The sequence below is a fragment of the Acyrthosiphon pisum genome, chromosome A1, assembly GCF_005508785.2.
Source record: "Acyrthosiphon pisum isolate AL4f chromosome A1, pea_aphid_22Mar2018_4r6ur, whole genome shotgun sequence".
Classification (NCBI taxonomy): Eukaryota; Metazoa; Arthropoda; class Insecta; order Hemiptera; family Aphididae; genus Acyrthosiphon; species Acyrthosiphon pisum.
The window spans coordinates 70,077,271-70,094,308 of NC_042494.1; the positions used below are offsets into that span (position 1 = coordinate 70,077,271).

Here is a 17,038-nt window from a genome sequence, read left to right on the forward strand (position 1 = left end):
TTTTCTTTAAAATAATATATCCTAGACTGACAAATCATCTCCGTTCAGAATCGTTTTTCGTATACAATGATATAATATCATTGGATTCAAATTTAATTCCATCCATTACAGTAACCCACTTGTAACCTACTGTACAGCAGAGCGACATCCACGACTTACCCGCCTTTTTTTCCTTTGATAATGTATTTATTCAAATTCTGATTTTTGGAATTTTTTATTATACATTATGACCACATTCTCTAGTACCTGCAACCTACTTAGATTTTTATACCGTTTAAAGAGTATACTGTGGCGTGCACCAACTTTTTTTTTCCCATAAACTGTTAATTATAAGGTTTTTTGTATTACAGATGTAGGTACCTAAATTTAAATTCTAATAGTATATTTTCAGTAATTTAATATTGTGAACTAATAATTAAAAGGCAATAAAGATCCATGATAACTTATGTATGTTTAGCAGACACCTATAAAGACTATATGATTATTTGAAAATTATAATAATTAATTTTAATCCATTAACATTTTATAATTTATAAAAATTGTCTGAGTATAATAAGTTCTGAACAGTAAATTAAAGATTGGATAATAGGTATATTATGGTGACGGTGTCATAAGCGATCTACTTATAGTTCATTGGTGTCGTAAGCAATCTACCATAATTGTTACGATCTACATGTCGGGCTCTGGTCACTGGTGTCGTAGGTGATCTACTAAAACTACTTACAAATCTTTTTTTTTTTAATTATAGTAGATTGCTTACGACACTGTTATCTATATGATTATTTTATAGTTTTGTGAAACTATTTTTAAAGACTGTTAGTTTTAGTAAACACATTTTAATAACTCAGAAAGTCGGTAACAACTTGTTAAAATTTTGATTTAGTGACATTAACATTTAAAAAAAAATCATCTGCTTTGTAATTGATAATAAAAAAGATTAGTTCTCATTTTCAAAAAAGGAGTTGGTATCGCCACAGGACCTTACATGGTGTAAAAATATAAAAGTAGGTATTTAAAAATATGGTCCTTAAGTAATAAGTTTACAAAACAATTACAAAAATTTGAATTTAGATAAATTATTTAGAAAAAATGAGAGTGAGCATGCTTTGTGTATCATTCTATCTATTACATAAACATACGTAGAAAAACAATTCATTGAGTATGGGGGTAGAAGTCGCAGAAAAACCCTTTACCTCCTGAATTTTTCCCTTAGATTTGGATATATGAATATAATTAATTTATTGATATACCTGCCAAATCAAGTTGATGAGTGCATCTTTGTTTCTGTTCCATTCTTTTTCTAGTTCACTTTCTTTTGTGTATTTGTCACAACCCAGCTCTAAGGTAATTCAAAATCATTGGAAGATAAGTAGTTAAAGTCTTGCATTCCTGAAATCGAATTTCAAATATTAAGTTTATGATTTGGATGGTTCTAGTTAGCATACATTCATTAAAATTACAATTCAAGTAAAAGCAATTATTATAGTAATAGCTCTTAATAATTTGCAAAATGTATTATCTATAATTTATATTATTCTTCTGGGGGAAAATATACGGCAAACCGAAAAAATATTTAAGCCATTTATATTTACCATTATTATTTTTATACTCCCTTAATAATATACCACTACTATTTTTGTTCAACGAAATCAAGAATGGACTAAATGCAATGTACAACATTATTGGTTCAAAATATATTGGTTATTTGTACAATATTATACGTAATACGTCAATACCTATATTCAATAATCAATATACCTATATGAAAATAGACATATTTATTTAACATTTACGTATTACACACCTGATGTAACAAATATTTCTGAAAAAAATAATTTACAGTTTAATTTTTAAAAATAAAACTATTATTTTATGTTTAAGTTTATTAACAATACAATGTCAGAAAAATCAAGTGTAAGTTATAAAATGTATTTATAGTAATTGTGTTTATTAACTAATTAATATATTAATTGTAATGTATATTGTATTAAGCTTAAACGGTTAAAGTAGGTACGTATTGGTATATATGTCAAACATTTTTAATAGGCTATACTATTATAAAACCGGTATAATTATTTATAAATTTATAATAAATATTATATACAGTGATTCTTTTAAAAGTATCCTGTCATAATATCAAAAAGTTTTTGAATATTTTTTTATTACATAATTTTACTTTATCATAAAACAATATTTTTTATAGCCAATTGGTTATAACTTATAACTTATAAGTACCTATTTAGAGTTAAAATTAGCGGAGTGGTGTGACACAGCCTGCCATGTCAGGAGTATAGGTACAGGTTGGTTCGTCCACTTTTTTGTTCGTCAAACCTTATAACTTTATAAGATATTTTAAACAATTAATTTATCGTGTGAAGTTTGATTTTATTTATTTATTATTAATTCTTAGAAAAATATTCTGTTTGAGAATATGAAGTTTAAAAATGTTTGTTGTCAATCGAAAAAGTAGAAAAGTTAATTTTCTATAAAAGGGAAAAATAATAAAAAAAAAATATTTTCAGAAACGTAAACACATTTTATAACAACGAGTGTTAACATTAAAAAAAAATCATCTTATATAGTATATAGTAAGATGATAATAATATTAAATTAAGTATTAAATAATTATGAATTATTATTATAGAATATAGACCGTACTCGACTGTCGGAGTACTCGGTACTCCTAAAAGCACGTTTACCCAACACGTACGACCATAGGCGCAAATAGCGTTTGGAATTTGGGGGGGGGGGGGCTAAATCCTTACTTTGATAATATTGAATAAACTTAAAACAAAATGAAGGAAATTTTTGGGTTGCTTAGCCCCTAAAGTCCTCCCTCCTATTTGAACCTATGCATAACGACGTAGCTAATTTTAATTCACTAGTTTCAATAGTGGGCTTCTAGTTTTGATATTGGAATGAATTGACCTATTATAAAAATTTAAGTCAAGAACATTATCTGTGCTAAAGCATCAACAATTTTTCGATATTTTAATTCAAGTAAGATATGATTTTTTGAGATATCACAAATTAAAAATACTTATATCTCGCTTAAAAATTAAAATATCGAATAAAAGCCGTTGCTAATGTACAGATAATGTCCTTACCTAAAATTGATATAATACCTATAGTCAATTCACCCTAATATCAAAACTAATAGCACACTTTCCACACTATTGAATTTAGTGAACGAAAATGTCACATTTTTGTTAACTTTACCGGGCTTTACCAATTAACTATCGTATATATTAACATGCTAAAAATTAAAATTCTACGTGTATAGAAAATGGCTATACAATTCGGGAAAGATTTCTTATAACATTAATTAAATCATATAGGTACATTTTTATTCGTAAATTATATTTTTCCACCAAAAGGTACTTACTAACTAGTAACTAATAACAATATAGTTTAAGTTATAGTATTCAGGATTATTATAGGACCTATATTAAAGATAGTATGACATATATATATATATATATATATATTATATACTCCTTTTCAAAAGAGAACATACCGCTTTCGCGCATGTCAAATGATTCTATTCGTGCGGTGAAAACCACGTGATCACGGTAACAATGGAAAATTTGTGGGGGATGCGCACCGCCGGATATTAATTGGTTGCCGACCGATATGTTCTCTTTTGAAACAGAGTATAGGTTGTTTCTCATCGTGGGCCAAACAGCTAGTTGAAATTATATTGTTTTAAATAAAATTATTAAAATTGATTTTCAGTAATATTATTCTAATCATAGAATTATTGAAATGCTTTATTTATTAGTCAATTTTCAAATTTATTTAGGAAATGTTTTGAATTAATGACGCATATTATTACAAGCATTTTATGTTTAGATAGGTAAATTATGTAATGAAGTGCGAAATATTGGTTATTCTATTCCGCTTACCTACCTAAACAATATACCTAGACCATGCTTATAATTTTATAAACTACAATGGTTTTTTATAACTTTAATAATAGTAAACGTCTTTTTTTCAAAAATGTACTTATATGGTTTCGAAGTAATGAGTGTCAAGTGTCATTCTAAAATTATAAATTGATAACCCCGCGGTTGTATAGTACAGACTAAAGACTACAATTAATACTCGCGCGTAAATATATTCGTCCTTATTAAAATTGTATTTAGTTATAATTATTCATTTATTGTATTTATTTCAATTTAAAAAAATATTTAATATTATGTAAACAATTATTAAATCAAATCTTACCTCCTCTAACACTATACCATTTAGCACCATTAGTGATACCACCTTCTTTGCCAAAATTTTTGTCACCACCTCTACACGGCATTCTGTTCGGATTGGCCATATCTGCGTGATAATTTGAATAGGATAAAGCTAACCATCTAAATAAAATATAATAAAACATTACAAACTCAGCTTATATATTATCATAGTTAGTATTACTGTATTAGTTTTATATGTATAAATAATATTTATGACAAAACATTACTTAAATGTTTCATCGTCGGGACTTGTGGCATATTCGCCTTGCACATTGCCGTATCTACTAGCGTCGTATGGATAATTGGCAACTAAATCACCTCCGTGAAGATTAGCTGAAGCCACGAACGGTATGGACATAATCATTTGCATTACAGCCTTGGTTTCTGGTTGCACCTATATGCGGGCACAGGCATACAAATAATATTATATAATAATGATGCCATTACACCAGTCCTGACACCATTAAAATGTTTTAATGTTCTACTTATTTCTTTTTACTAATTTTTACCAAATTATTACACTTTGCCTTAATTAAAAACAACTAGATCATTAGTTTTTAAACCATCAATTAATTTCGTACATTGGTATATTTGTACTATAACGAATATAGGTATAGGTAGGTACAAAAAAAATAATCTAATTATTGTCAATAAAAAACCATGCATGTAATTTATACGAATACAGATATACTCAAACAACTATAAAAATTTAAGAACTTTTTTTTTTTATAAAATAAATAAAATGTGCTGTAGGTAAAGGCAATTAAACAATTTGTTTTATAATAGTAATAATAATAAATGGATAACATTTTTTTAAAGAAAGTAAAAAAAAAACCAAAAATTAAAATAATTTAAAAATAGCAATTACCGGTTGTTCCAAATGATCCACCATTTGCATTAAATGATTGTTTATGTCTTTATAATATGCTTCGTTATCAAAAACGATTCGGTCTAAATCTGGGAAATTTCTGTTTAAATCCACACCCTCAGCGTTGTCTCTCCCAATTAAATAGTTGCTGCCACCCTAAATATATGAGTTCACAAATTTTTTAAATCATTGTTATGCAATGTAAATGAATAATATTGTACATCATCTGTTGATCTTTGCCATCCATCAGGATTCATTGTCGGCATTAGGTGAATCCTAGTTTTGGTAATTAATTTTACTATTTCCTCGTTTCCTGCATTATACTCATCACAAAAGTAATCCGCCAATTTCAATAGTAGCTCCCTTCCGAGTACTTCGTTACCATGCATGTTGGCTATATATTTGAACTCTGGATCCACTATAGAAAATCGATGAACGTTAAAGCGTGATTTTTTAAATTATTAAATATGTAGGTATAGTGATACAATTAGTAAAAAATGTAAGTACTTGGTTTATGGTAGGTTGGATGAATTGAAAACACGACGACTAAAAGAGGACGGCCTTCTACGGAGTCTTCCGACAGCCTGTATAAACTAGTGATGCTTGGGCATTTTTCCCGTATTTGCAAAATGGCATCGTATATTTCTTCATTGTTGTGGTGCTTGAATTGGAACTCCTTTAGTTCAGACGAATTTGCGTTAATCGCAAAAACGGCTAACCACGATAAAGCCCACACTGACGCTGCGGGTGATCTGCATAATATTATATATAGATATATGACATATGTTTAAATATATTTGTGTACAATAGGTAATATTGCTATTATTAATTATAATAACTAATTATAAGTATGTTAATTTTGAATATGTGAATTATACAAAATAATAATTATAATCAATTCTTACCCGAACATCTGGATTCGCTTATTGATCATTATGGTTTAATAATAGGACATTGCAGCTTTTAATATTTCTCCGGTGTGATTATTATTGAATTATTATAATATAATGAATTATATATTTAATAGTTCTCCGGAATGGCGTATGACTACGGATAACTTCTACAGCAGCAGTAACGTCCAGCTGGCTATAACAGTATGGCAATGCAAGCTCTCAGTCTGAGCATGCTCAAAACGTGTATAAGGCAAGTCCGTCCCACCCACCGGGGCTTCTACAATAATATATAATATTGATTTCGCGCCGAGTATACGTTATTACGTCAAGACCTGTGGTCACAATTTTTTTTCTGTTGTTAAAGCAAAACAGTTAATAATTACCATAGTTTAAAAATACGTTCACCTCGTTTAATTACATGTATAGTTTGAATGGGCTTAGCAAATATCACAAAAGCTTCGCCAGCTTTTCTATGACTTTCGTAATATAATTACCATTAATTGCCCATCTATTTTCTCTGTACTTATCAATTGGTGAAATATTTAAACGTACATCTAAGATTGTTACTTCCATAAAATGATACAGTGGACAACCCAGAATGTTAATGTAGCTACTAGCTATAGATAGGTATAGATAGACTATAGGTTATACTTATTTAACCTACATCGAAAACAGCAATTGAGAATTTAAGTGTATATACTTACTATATTAATTATTTTTATATACCAAATACCCTATAATATTATGTATAAAAATATATTTAAATCCTATTAGTTATCGTTAGACAAAAATTACAACAAGTGTATTTAATATTTATTCGCAATATAAAGAATACTAACCGTTCGAGTGTTATCTACTGTGTTAGCGCAGCTCAGCACTATTTTATGACTGATTTTGAGTTCAGCGTTTATTGTAACATAAACAAATCAATAAACATACATGAATATATTGTGTACATTTACAATGAACATCAACAGTTAATATTATGAAATATTTGTTTCGACTTCCTGACGTATATAAGGTAAACTAACGTCGTTACTCGTTCAAGCGTCGTTTAGCGAGTAGCTTTGAATAATATTAGGTATATATTTAATATGTATTACTATTTACAAACCATTACAATTCAATTAATACCATACCGAGGTTATACAAATAAGAAATATAAACATTATTTTTCTATTTCCTTTTGTATAATCATTATAGTTGTATGAAACTACCTATCTATATAACAAAAGTATAAGCAGCTAGTATATCAAAAGGTAATATAGCTCATATTTTGATCGATTTTAAAGACCAATCATTAATAATATTAAAGGATATAATGCTATAGGTAGTAGGTACTTTGTACTTTGTAGACTGTAGTACTAGTTGCTAATAAATAATAATGTATAAAACCTTGTTGATATACCTGTGATATACAAGTAAAATCATTTTTTTTTGTATTTATGCATTTAATGTATAATATGATAAAACTGCTGTGAATTGCCAGTGATGTAGATACCTATATTTTGTAATTATTATTTATTTTGGTGTTATCCTTAACTTTTGATTTGTTGATTTGTGATACACATTGCACATTATTTTATAAAATATATTCTTATATTATAGTAATTTCACGTCGAGTGTTACTGCTGGGTAGCTACTCCCCTCGCGATTTCAAAGTCAACTGTATAATCCAGCCCATATGCTTATTGTAAGTTGTAACTAATATAACGGATTGTATATATTCAAATAAATGTTAAAAAAATACATATATATATTATATAGTAGGTACCTCCGTGACTTCATGAATTCACAATAGCCTTGAAACTGCGATGTTTATTGAAAGATTTGTGGTCTCGAATCAGTTTTAGTAGATATTTAGACAAGTCCGTCTCGGTTTTCTATACCTGTCCAGTGTGCGTAATAAATCAACATTATATACGGGGTGATTCATCAAGCAAATTCTGAAGTAAAAAGTATAAACATGTTTTTAAATACACAGATTTTGTTTACCTACCATTTAAGGGATGTTTAGTGGTGATATAAACTTATTTTTTCAAATGAGAACCAGTGCCACTCTGTTTTACTGTAAAGTGTTAAGTGAATTATATTTCGGAAAACGTTGATGCATCTAAATAAATAAAAATCAAACAAGTAGTTTCTAAGTTACTAAATTTCTCATATTTTGTATTATAATCACGAACTATTAGTAGATATATAGGTGAATCATAACTCAGTAACTACCCTTTTGAATATTTAAATTTACAACAACATCTTCTAAAATTTTTTACAATTTACAGTAATAATGGGTGATTCTCAAAAAAATAAGCTTGTATTGCCACAAGAAATTCCTTTATTTCCTGTATTTTGGTAATTGATTTTACTAATAGTACTACGGACTACGGTAGTTAGAATTAATTTTTGCCGAAAATATTGCATTTATTGTACTGTTAATATTTAATCGTTATTATTGAAACTAGTTAATAATATTTATATCATTTATTACCTATTGACTATTGTTATTAACTTTTAAGTCAATACCGCCTTATCGTCAAACCGTGTAATTGTGTCAATAAGTTTAACTTATTCAAACAATTTGGCGGGGGTACTATTCACTATTTAGTGCCACTCCGCTCCACTCATCTTGACTTTAAATACTTAAAATAATAAATTATCATAGCCATACATATCTAGTTAACTATTTGTTCGGCGTTCCATTTTTACTCAGAAAAATATTCTGCTTTTGAATATGAAATTTAAGATTTATTTTGTCATTCATAAAAGTAAAAAGTAAAAAAAGTTGGGTAAGTGGATGTCACTCTGCTGTACAGTAGATTACAAGTGGGTCAATGTATAAATGATTGTATTAAACTTGAATTCAATGATATAATATAATCATTGTATTTATTTGTATAAGAAAAACTATTCTGAGCGGAGACGGTTTGTCAGTCTGGATATTTTTATTATTTATTACATCCTGTAAGTAGAATTTATACTATAATAGGTATTATTCGATTCTATGCTGATAAACAAAGCATTATAAATTAAAATCCAATTTTTACCAGTTTTTCGTAATTTATCGGTGGTTTTTTCTGCGGCATTAAATACCTATTGAGAAAATCAAAAATGACTTCTTTAAACATTAAAGTACCATCTTCAAACTAATTTATAAATTTTTAACTACAAAATAATTATTGAATCTTAAATTTGATAAATTTTGTCAAAATTCGATCTTTAAATGCTTATAAAAAAAAATTGTGCCTATATATTTTTAATATTTTTCAACTGCTATTATAACAATATATCAGGAGCCTTGCATTAAATTTTCTCGCTTTTTTACTCAAAAAACAAAATTTTATTGATATTTATAGAAAAAAAAACTAAACAAATTGAAAACTGAGAATGTCCGGAAACAGCTCAAAAAAAGTCAAAATATTTTCAAAATGTCATGGTGTATAAAAAATGAAAATATTAACATTCAGTGAAATTTTCAAATATCTACAGTCATTTGTTTTTTAATTACAATTAAATAAGAAGATCGTCACATGAGAAATCGAGCGAATATCAAATGTTGTAAAAATATGAATTTCAAACGCTCATAAAAATGTAATTTGACCTTTTTTGTAGACATTTTTTTTTTTTTGATGAAGATAGACAATAGTATGAGGAATCTTTTATTACATTTTTAAATCTTAGATTTAAAAAGAAAATTATTTACGAATTCTTAACTAATTTTCGTGATTTTTACATATTTTATCAATTTTTAAACTTTAAATGCTAGGTAATAAAAAAAAAGGTGGATAAGTGGATGTCACTCTGCTGTACAGTAGGTTACATGTGGGTCACTGTATAATGGATAGTATTAAATTTGAATTCAATGATGTAATATCACTGTATAAGAAAAACGATTCTGAGCGGAGATGGTTTGTCAGTCTAGGTATTAGACATACCTATTATAGGTATACTTATCTATAGTATTAAAAATAAATTGACCTATAAAATGTATTAATGATAAATCCCAAATTAATCATATCACAATATCCATCAGGTAACGCGTTACATATCAACAACAAACCGTGGTACTATCATAGATATATAATAGTATACTTTAGAAGTTTCAAGTACCCACAAATAATATTATACAATCATTACAATCACTACACAATAACTAAAATAGTTATTCCAGGTTTTTAATATGTAATCTCATCCAAATTTGAACTTAAAATTACTATAAAAATAAACTGTGCTTATGTATTTCTTAGAATTTTTGGCAACAGAATTAAATATTTACGTGGAATATTGTTTTAAATTTTCAAACCTTAGATATAAAAGTTGAACATTTTATAAATTTTTAACTAAAAAATAATTATTCAATTTTAAATTTGATAAATTTTGTCAACATTTTAACTTCAAATGCTTATAAAAAAAATTTGTGCCTATTTATTTTTAATATTTTTCAACTGTTATTGTAACAATGTATCAGGAGCCTTGTATTAATTTTTTACACTTTTTGGCCCAACAGATAAAACTTTATTGATATTTATAGAAAAAATAACTAAAAAAATTGAAAACTTACAATGTCCGTAATAATAGCTCAAAAAGAGTCAAATTATTTTCAAAATTTTATCTTATATATCAAATGCTAATATAAACATTCAGTGAAATTTTCAAGTTTCTATAGTTATTAATTTTTTAATTACAACAAAATAAGAAAATCGTTACGTAAGAAATCGAGTGAATATCAAATGTTGTAAAAATATGAATTTCAAACACTCATAAAAATTTAATTTGACTTGCTTGTAGACATTTTTTTTTGAAAAAGGTAGACAAACTTATGAGGATTCTTGTATTCCATTTTCAAATTTTAGATTTAAAAAGAAAATTTTTCATGAATTTCTAACTCGAAATAATTTATTTTTACGTATTTTGTCAATATATGAACTTTAGATGCTTATAAACAAAAAATGTGGCTATGGATTTTTAATTTTTTTCATCCGCCTTTGAAACAATATAATAGGAACCTTCTATTAAACTTTATAGCTTTTATAACCAACAAATAAAATTTAATTGATATTTATATAAAAAAAAAAATAAAAAAAATGATAACTACAAATGTCCGTAAACAGCTCAAAATAAGTCAAAATATTTTCAAAATGTTATGGTGTATATAAAATGCTAATATAAACACTCAGTCAAAATTGTATGTTCCTACGGTCATTTGTTTTAAAGTTACACCAAAAACCAAAATCAATTTTATCGAAAACAGATTTTGCGTAAGATTTCCCGTTTTTTCTTAATTTTTATTTTGTTTTTCACAGCGCTTTTGAAATCTACTGGAAAATTTTTACTTTTGACCCCCCAAATTACCAACTAGATTCACATCCTATCAGAAAAGAAACTGTTGAAGAAAATCGAAGCACTTTTACTGTCCTAAAAGGTGATGACAGACACAAAAATAATAAAAAAAAAAACACACATCATTGTTAAATCAATACATTCATCGTTTCACCCAGAATTTAAAATGATGTGGAAATAATATTGTTATGCACTTTTCAAGATAAAGAGTTAAAGGAATCACCCTGTATACAATATGCAATATCAATTTCACGTGAAATTAAATACGTAACAAGTTGTCGATACGGCGTGATTGCATTATAACACCGCATCAAGATAATTACATCACGATTTACACGAAGCACAGTTTCTGGTGTATTTGTATCGATGGTTTTAGGCTATCGACCTTGATAGTATATCATCAGAATATTATATTAATACATAAACAAAGTTACAGTTTCCGGGAACTACATTGCGAATCACATCCGCGACGGCACCGCAGAACGCGAATCGCTGGGTTGTAATTAGCTAGTAATATTGGTATTATAATCGTGATATTTAAAATTGTCAATTCGGCGATACCCTAGAAAGGGTAGCTTGTGGGTGATCGAGGACCAGGCATAAAGATCCTACCAGCAGTGACGTATACATAATTTTTATATAGTGGGGGGATCAGAAAAAAAATTTAAACCCGGTAATACCTATGCCCTATGCGCACATTAAAAGAATAAATGACAAAATATAGGCAATATAATATAATTAAGTACAAATGTGTCTATTCATATTTAAATTTATATTTAAATAATTTAAGTACAAACATAGTATTGTTAGCCTAATAATAATAATAATATTGGGGGACGGAGTGGCCGAGTGCTCGATTCCTTGGTCACGGGCGGCATTTTTCTTCGGGCAAGTCACGGTGTCCGGAGAACAAGTGCCGCCATCCCTCACCCGGGCATGGCAGATACCTATGGGTGCCCAATTAAAAATTCTGCCAAACCCAACACACACGTGTTCCACCCCTACCGACATTAAAAACGTACAAAACCAATACAGCTAATGATAGTTGCCGGGCTTAAGATCAAAAAAAAAATAATAATAATAATAATAATATTAGGTATACTTATATATTGACAATATTTTATTATTTTTTTTTTTTTTTTTAATTGATCATGAAGCCAACTATGGCCATAAACTGTTTGTTTTTGTTTGTAGGGTAGAAATTATAGGTTTGTAAACACGTGTGTTTTTTGGTTTTAGCAAATTTTTTAGTGAGCACCCGTAGGTATCTGCAATGCCCGGGTGGAGAATGGTGGCACTTCTCTCTGGACACCTTGACTTGTCCGAAGAAAAATGCTACCCGCGGCCGGGTTCGACCAATATTGATAATATTATAATAATATAACATTATTACATTTATAATATGAAGTTCCTAATTTTTGAGCGTACCGTGAAAAACATTTTTGTAATAACTAATACTCTATAGTAAAATATATATGTTGGTCTACTGACAATTTTTTTAGCCAACCTACAGCAGTTAGCATACATTTCTTCAAAAAGTTGAAATGACACTCCAGAATTAAACATATAATTTACAAATTATTTAATTTTGTTTTCATGTTTCCTTGTATTGCGCTAATATTAAGAACAGCATCTAATAAAATTTTAAAAAATGCCTGATTGGGGAGGGGTGGATCTGACACCCACATCCCCCCTTGTATACACCCATGTATACCAGTGCTGTAGCCAGAAATTTTTTGTGGGGGCACTTAATTTTTTTCTCAAGTTTTTTAGAACTAATGTTAATTTATGATACCATTGTTCATAAAAAAAATTGCGGGGCACTCTACCCCAGTGCCCCATTTCCTTGCCAGGCTACAGCACTAGATTATACCTATAATAAAATTGTAAGCAACTCGTAACTCGTAAGTCATATTATTCCGACGCCTAAGAGAAAACCATACGAATCCAGTTATCAGTTTTGTTTTTTTTTTGGCCAAGGGGAATAATTTACCAACATTTGTTTACATACTCTGTTTCTCAGTAGTTAGTACCTACCTTAAGTAGCTTTAAAGCTGAGTATGATATTACTCACTCTTTCAACCATATTATTTTTTTAATATATATTATATAAGTATACATTATACATACATGATAATACTACGCATATGAAAACATGCGATGCTTACATAGCTACATAATGAACTTAGATAGTACTAAAATTACTAGTTTACTAGGTTCAAGGTTATAATTATGGAATTAATATTTAAGAACTTTACTAAACTAATTCCTATACATCAAATAATATCAACTTTTCGTAAAAAAAAGTAAACCAAAATACAATATTTTTGAATACTAATATAAGCAATATAATCCTGGTTGAGATATATTTTTAAATTTATTAACATTACCATAAACTGGTATTCATAATATAAATTATTATGATAAATTTTATAAGACACTTCTGCTTATTTGCAAAGCGGTCTATGACCAAAATATTTATTAAATTACCTATTTAAAATAAAAAATATTCAATAACACTGTCAGGACATTTTTTGACAGCAGAGCAATGATAAAGAAACTTTATTGCCTTTACTTAATACAGTAATATCTATACTAATTATTGTATATAAAGAAACCAGGAAACATTAATATAATATATAAATATTGTTGTACGATAAATTATATGTTAAGGTTAAAGATAAACGCGTGTGCCATGGAAATGTGAATATCTGTTAACATCATGTAGGTGTACAGGGTAAAACAATACTGGGACAAAAATAAAACGGTACTTCAGTACCCTACGGTTTTTTATGGATGAGACAATGTCCCTTTTTTTGTCCTGGCCCCTGGGTTCTCCCCACTGCTACTGATGGGTCAAATGTCAAGGGTGCTGCTAACCATATTAATATTCCTGTAGTGTTGACGGCATAGATTATAACTACCTGTCGGTTTGTCACAGGCTTCTATGATATAAAATATTACACAAGATAAAGAACTCATGTCATCAAATGAATCTATTATATTATAGAATATAGTTGTATGTAAATAATAACAATATCTTTGGTATTTTGGTATGTTGCCTGAATAATAGTGTGCAATTTTATACCTGGAAATTATTCCAACCGAAAACATGGCAGACGAGCTTGAAATATTTTGTATTCGTTTTATTAACTATTATCAAACATTTTTGTTGTTGGTAAATAAATGTATTATTATTTATTTATTATTCAGAATTTCTAATCTACTACAGTATAGAAATGTCAAATATGTGTACTGTGTGCAGATGCCAGTTTAGCATCGAAATGTTATTTGTTGGTGTCAAGGCTTTTTTTCTAGGGCTGTGCAGGATAATTTTTGAAGGATTATAACACTTCATTGACTGATTCTTTTGCTGAGTTGGAAATGCCGTTATAAACATCAAGGGTGGTGGGTGGGTAACCTTAAATACATTTTTGCTCCTCACCAAAATGAGTTCAACACGCTTACACGCCACTGATTACAATGTTACGCTGATACACTTGTCACTTGTAAACAGTATTTTTTCAGATTAGTAGATTACCTATTACCCTATGTCCCTATTACTTGTTCACCCTTAATACTTAATATTTACGTCTGTAGGTTAATCTATTATTCATCCATCAATAGTGAATATATTACTATTATACAGCGATTGATAATATCAACTATCAAGCAGTGATGAGGTAGGTAGCGGAGAAAAATATTATGAAAAACATATACAAGCGTGAGACGCCTCAAACATGGACGTCCTTGGTAATATAATATAATATGTATTGGGAAATAAAAAAAAGTATTTTAGTCTAATTAAATATGTAATTATCTATCTCAAAGAATTAAGTTTAATGATCCCCCCCTCCTAAAAAATAATTAATAATAGGTAGGTACTACAATAAAACTCTGTTAATTTTGTATTTTATACCTACTGGCTACCTAAATCATAATTTAAAAATATCAGAAAAGTTAAGTTGTACTTATTTATAATAATATATAAACGTACAAATTTTGATACGTATGTATAACTCTATTATTTTAAATGACTCTTTGTCAGTAAAACATAATTAAATATGAACATAATAATTATTATTTATTATGTATAATATTGATATTATGATTTATGAACAGTATATTTGATGTTTAAATGTTTATTGTACATTTGTAGTTTGAACGTAATATTTATGAAAAAGTGAATATAAGATTTAAAAAATTGCTATTACCTATTGATAGATTTTATTATTTTTATTTATTCTTCAAGAATAGATAACTGACAATATTCGTGTCGAGGCCCCTTATGAAATAATTTCGTTAATCTGACCCTGTGGGTATATTAATAAATAATAATATATTATATTATTGCATCATAAGTACACTACTCATAATCCAAAACCCATAAATCCAGAGGCTGGTAAAATAAAATTAAAAACAAAAATCGTATACGGCGGCGCTGTCTAACGGTTAAGGTCGGCAACATTCATAGTCAGTTCTCTGTAGGTATTCGAAATAATGGAGCATAGATTTACCGAGAGATATTGTCGTCACCACTCACCAGCCCGGGCTATTAAACTATAGTATTCTGATTTCTAGTTGAGTGTTAAGTTAAGTTCAATTGAATTATTTTATTCTTACCCACTTTGAAAATTTAATGATTTCATATGAAAACTATTGATGAAGAATCACGCATATTTCATACACTTTTTTATAAGTAACTTCAAACTCATTGTAATCCCTTACTTCCCTCATAAAGTATCCTTACTCCAATCCCGTATTAAAGGGGGAGGGGTTCAGGGGAGCCATGCCCCCCGGGCCACGATAGTTAGAATTTATTTAGGGGCCTCAGATTTGTCCATTACTTTTTTCGTTATAGGCTATAACTATAAATCACCTAAAAAAAATCAATGATTATTTAGCGAGGAAAAAAGCTTGTAAATTATAATTTATAAATAAAATTATATGATACATTACCTATTCATTATTTATTGTTATGCGTACCTAATACCTATATATATTTATAATAACAGGTACCCGTACCTATATTAAATAATATATTATAGGTACATTATTATTTTTTTTTTCGTATAGGGGCCTCATTTAAAACTTTGGCCCCTGGGCCTCAAAATGCCTTAATTTAGGCTTGCCTTACTCTATCAGGGTATCCTCGACGCAGACTAAAAAGGAAGTGGTTTCGTGACCTACATAGGCGTAAATTGACTAAATATTTTGGGGGGACTCAAGCCCCCTTCCATAGGCCATATTGCTTAGTACTACAGAATATAAAAATTAGTACTATAGTAATTAGTACTAATTATAATTACTAGATTATCTACTGGGGGGACTTGAGTCACTTGACCGACATTTGGGGGGACTAAGTCCCCCCTATTTTCGCCAATGGCAACCTGTTCTTTTTCTTATATAAAAGTAGTAAAATTGTCGGCCTTTAAACCATACAGACATAGCTGGCCATCATTCCCTATCCAGTAGGTACCTATCCATCGCTACGACTCGCCAATCTGAGTTCGGTTTGGCCCGCTCCGCATCTTTTGTACCAGCTCGGCAGCTCTTCACACCTTAACCTTGGACGCTCTATTGGTCTTTTACTTTCTGGGATTCCAGATTCCACATTGCATCAAATGTAATTGTGTATATGTATAGAAAGTGATCCTTATTTTCAACACGTGTAGCCAGCCCTGCAAAAGAGCGTT

General features: G+C 28.7%; 1 protein-coding gene across 1 annotated transcript in view; it reads right to left on the reverse strand.

Annotated features, from left to right (window-relative positions):
- Positions 1-6,979, reverse strand: part of LOC100159898 (carboxypeptidase E) — a gene marked incomplete at its 3' end in the record, with an annotated part of 9,650 nt that extends 2,671 nt beyond the window's left edge. The window contains 9 exon segments of the mRNA XM_029486261.1: positions 1,251-1,348; positions 1,351-1,389; positions 4,228-4,364; positions 4,472-4,638; positions 5,113-5,268; positions 5,334-5,530; positions 5,620-5,864; positions 6,018-6,198; positions 6,845-6,979. Of these exon segments, the coding sequence (XP_029342121.1) occupies positions 1,251-1,348; positions 1,351-1,389; positions 4,228-4,364; positions 4,472-4,638; positions 5,113-5,268; positions 5,334-5,530; positions 5,620-5,864; positions 6,018-6,046 (1,068 nt within the window).
- Positions 6,980-17,038: the final 10,059 nt, after the last annotated feature.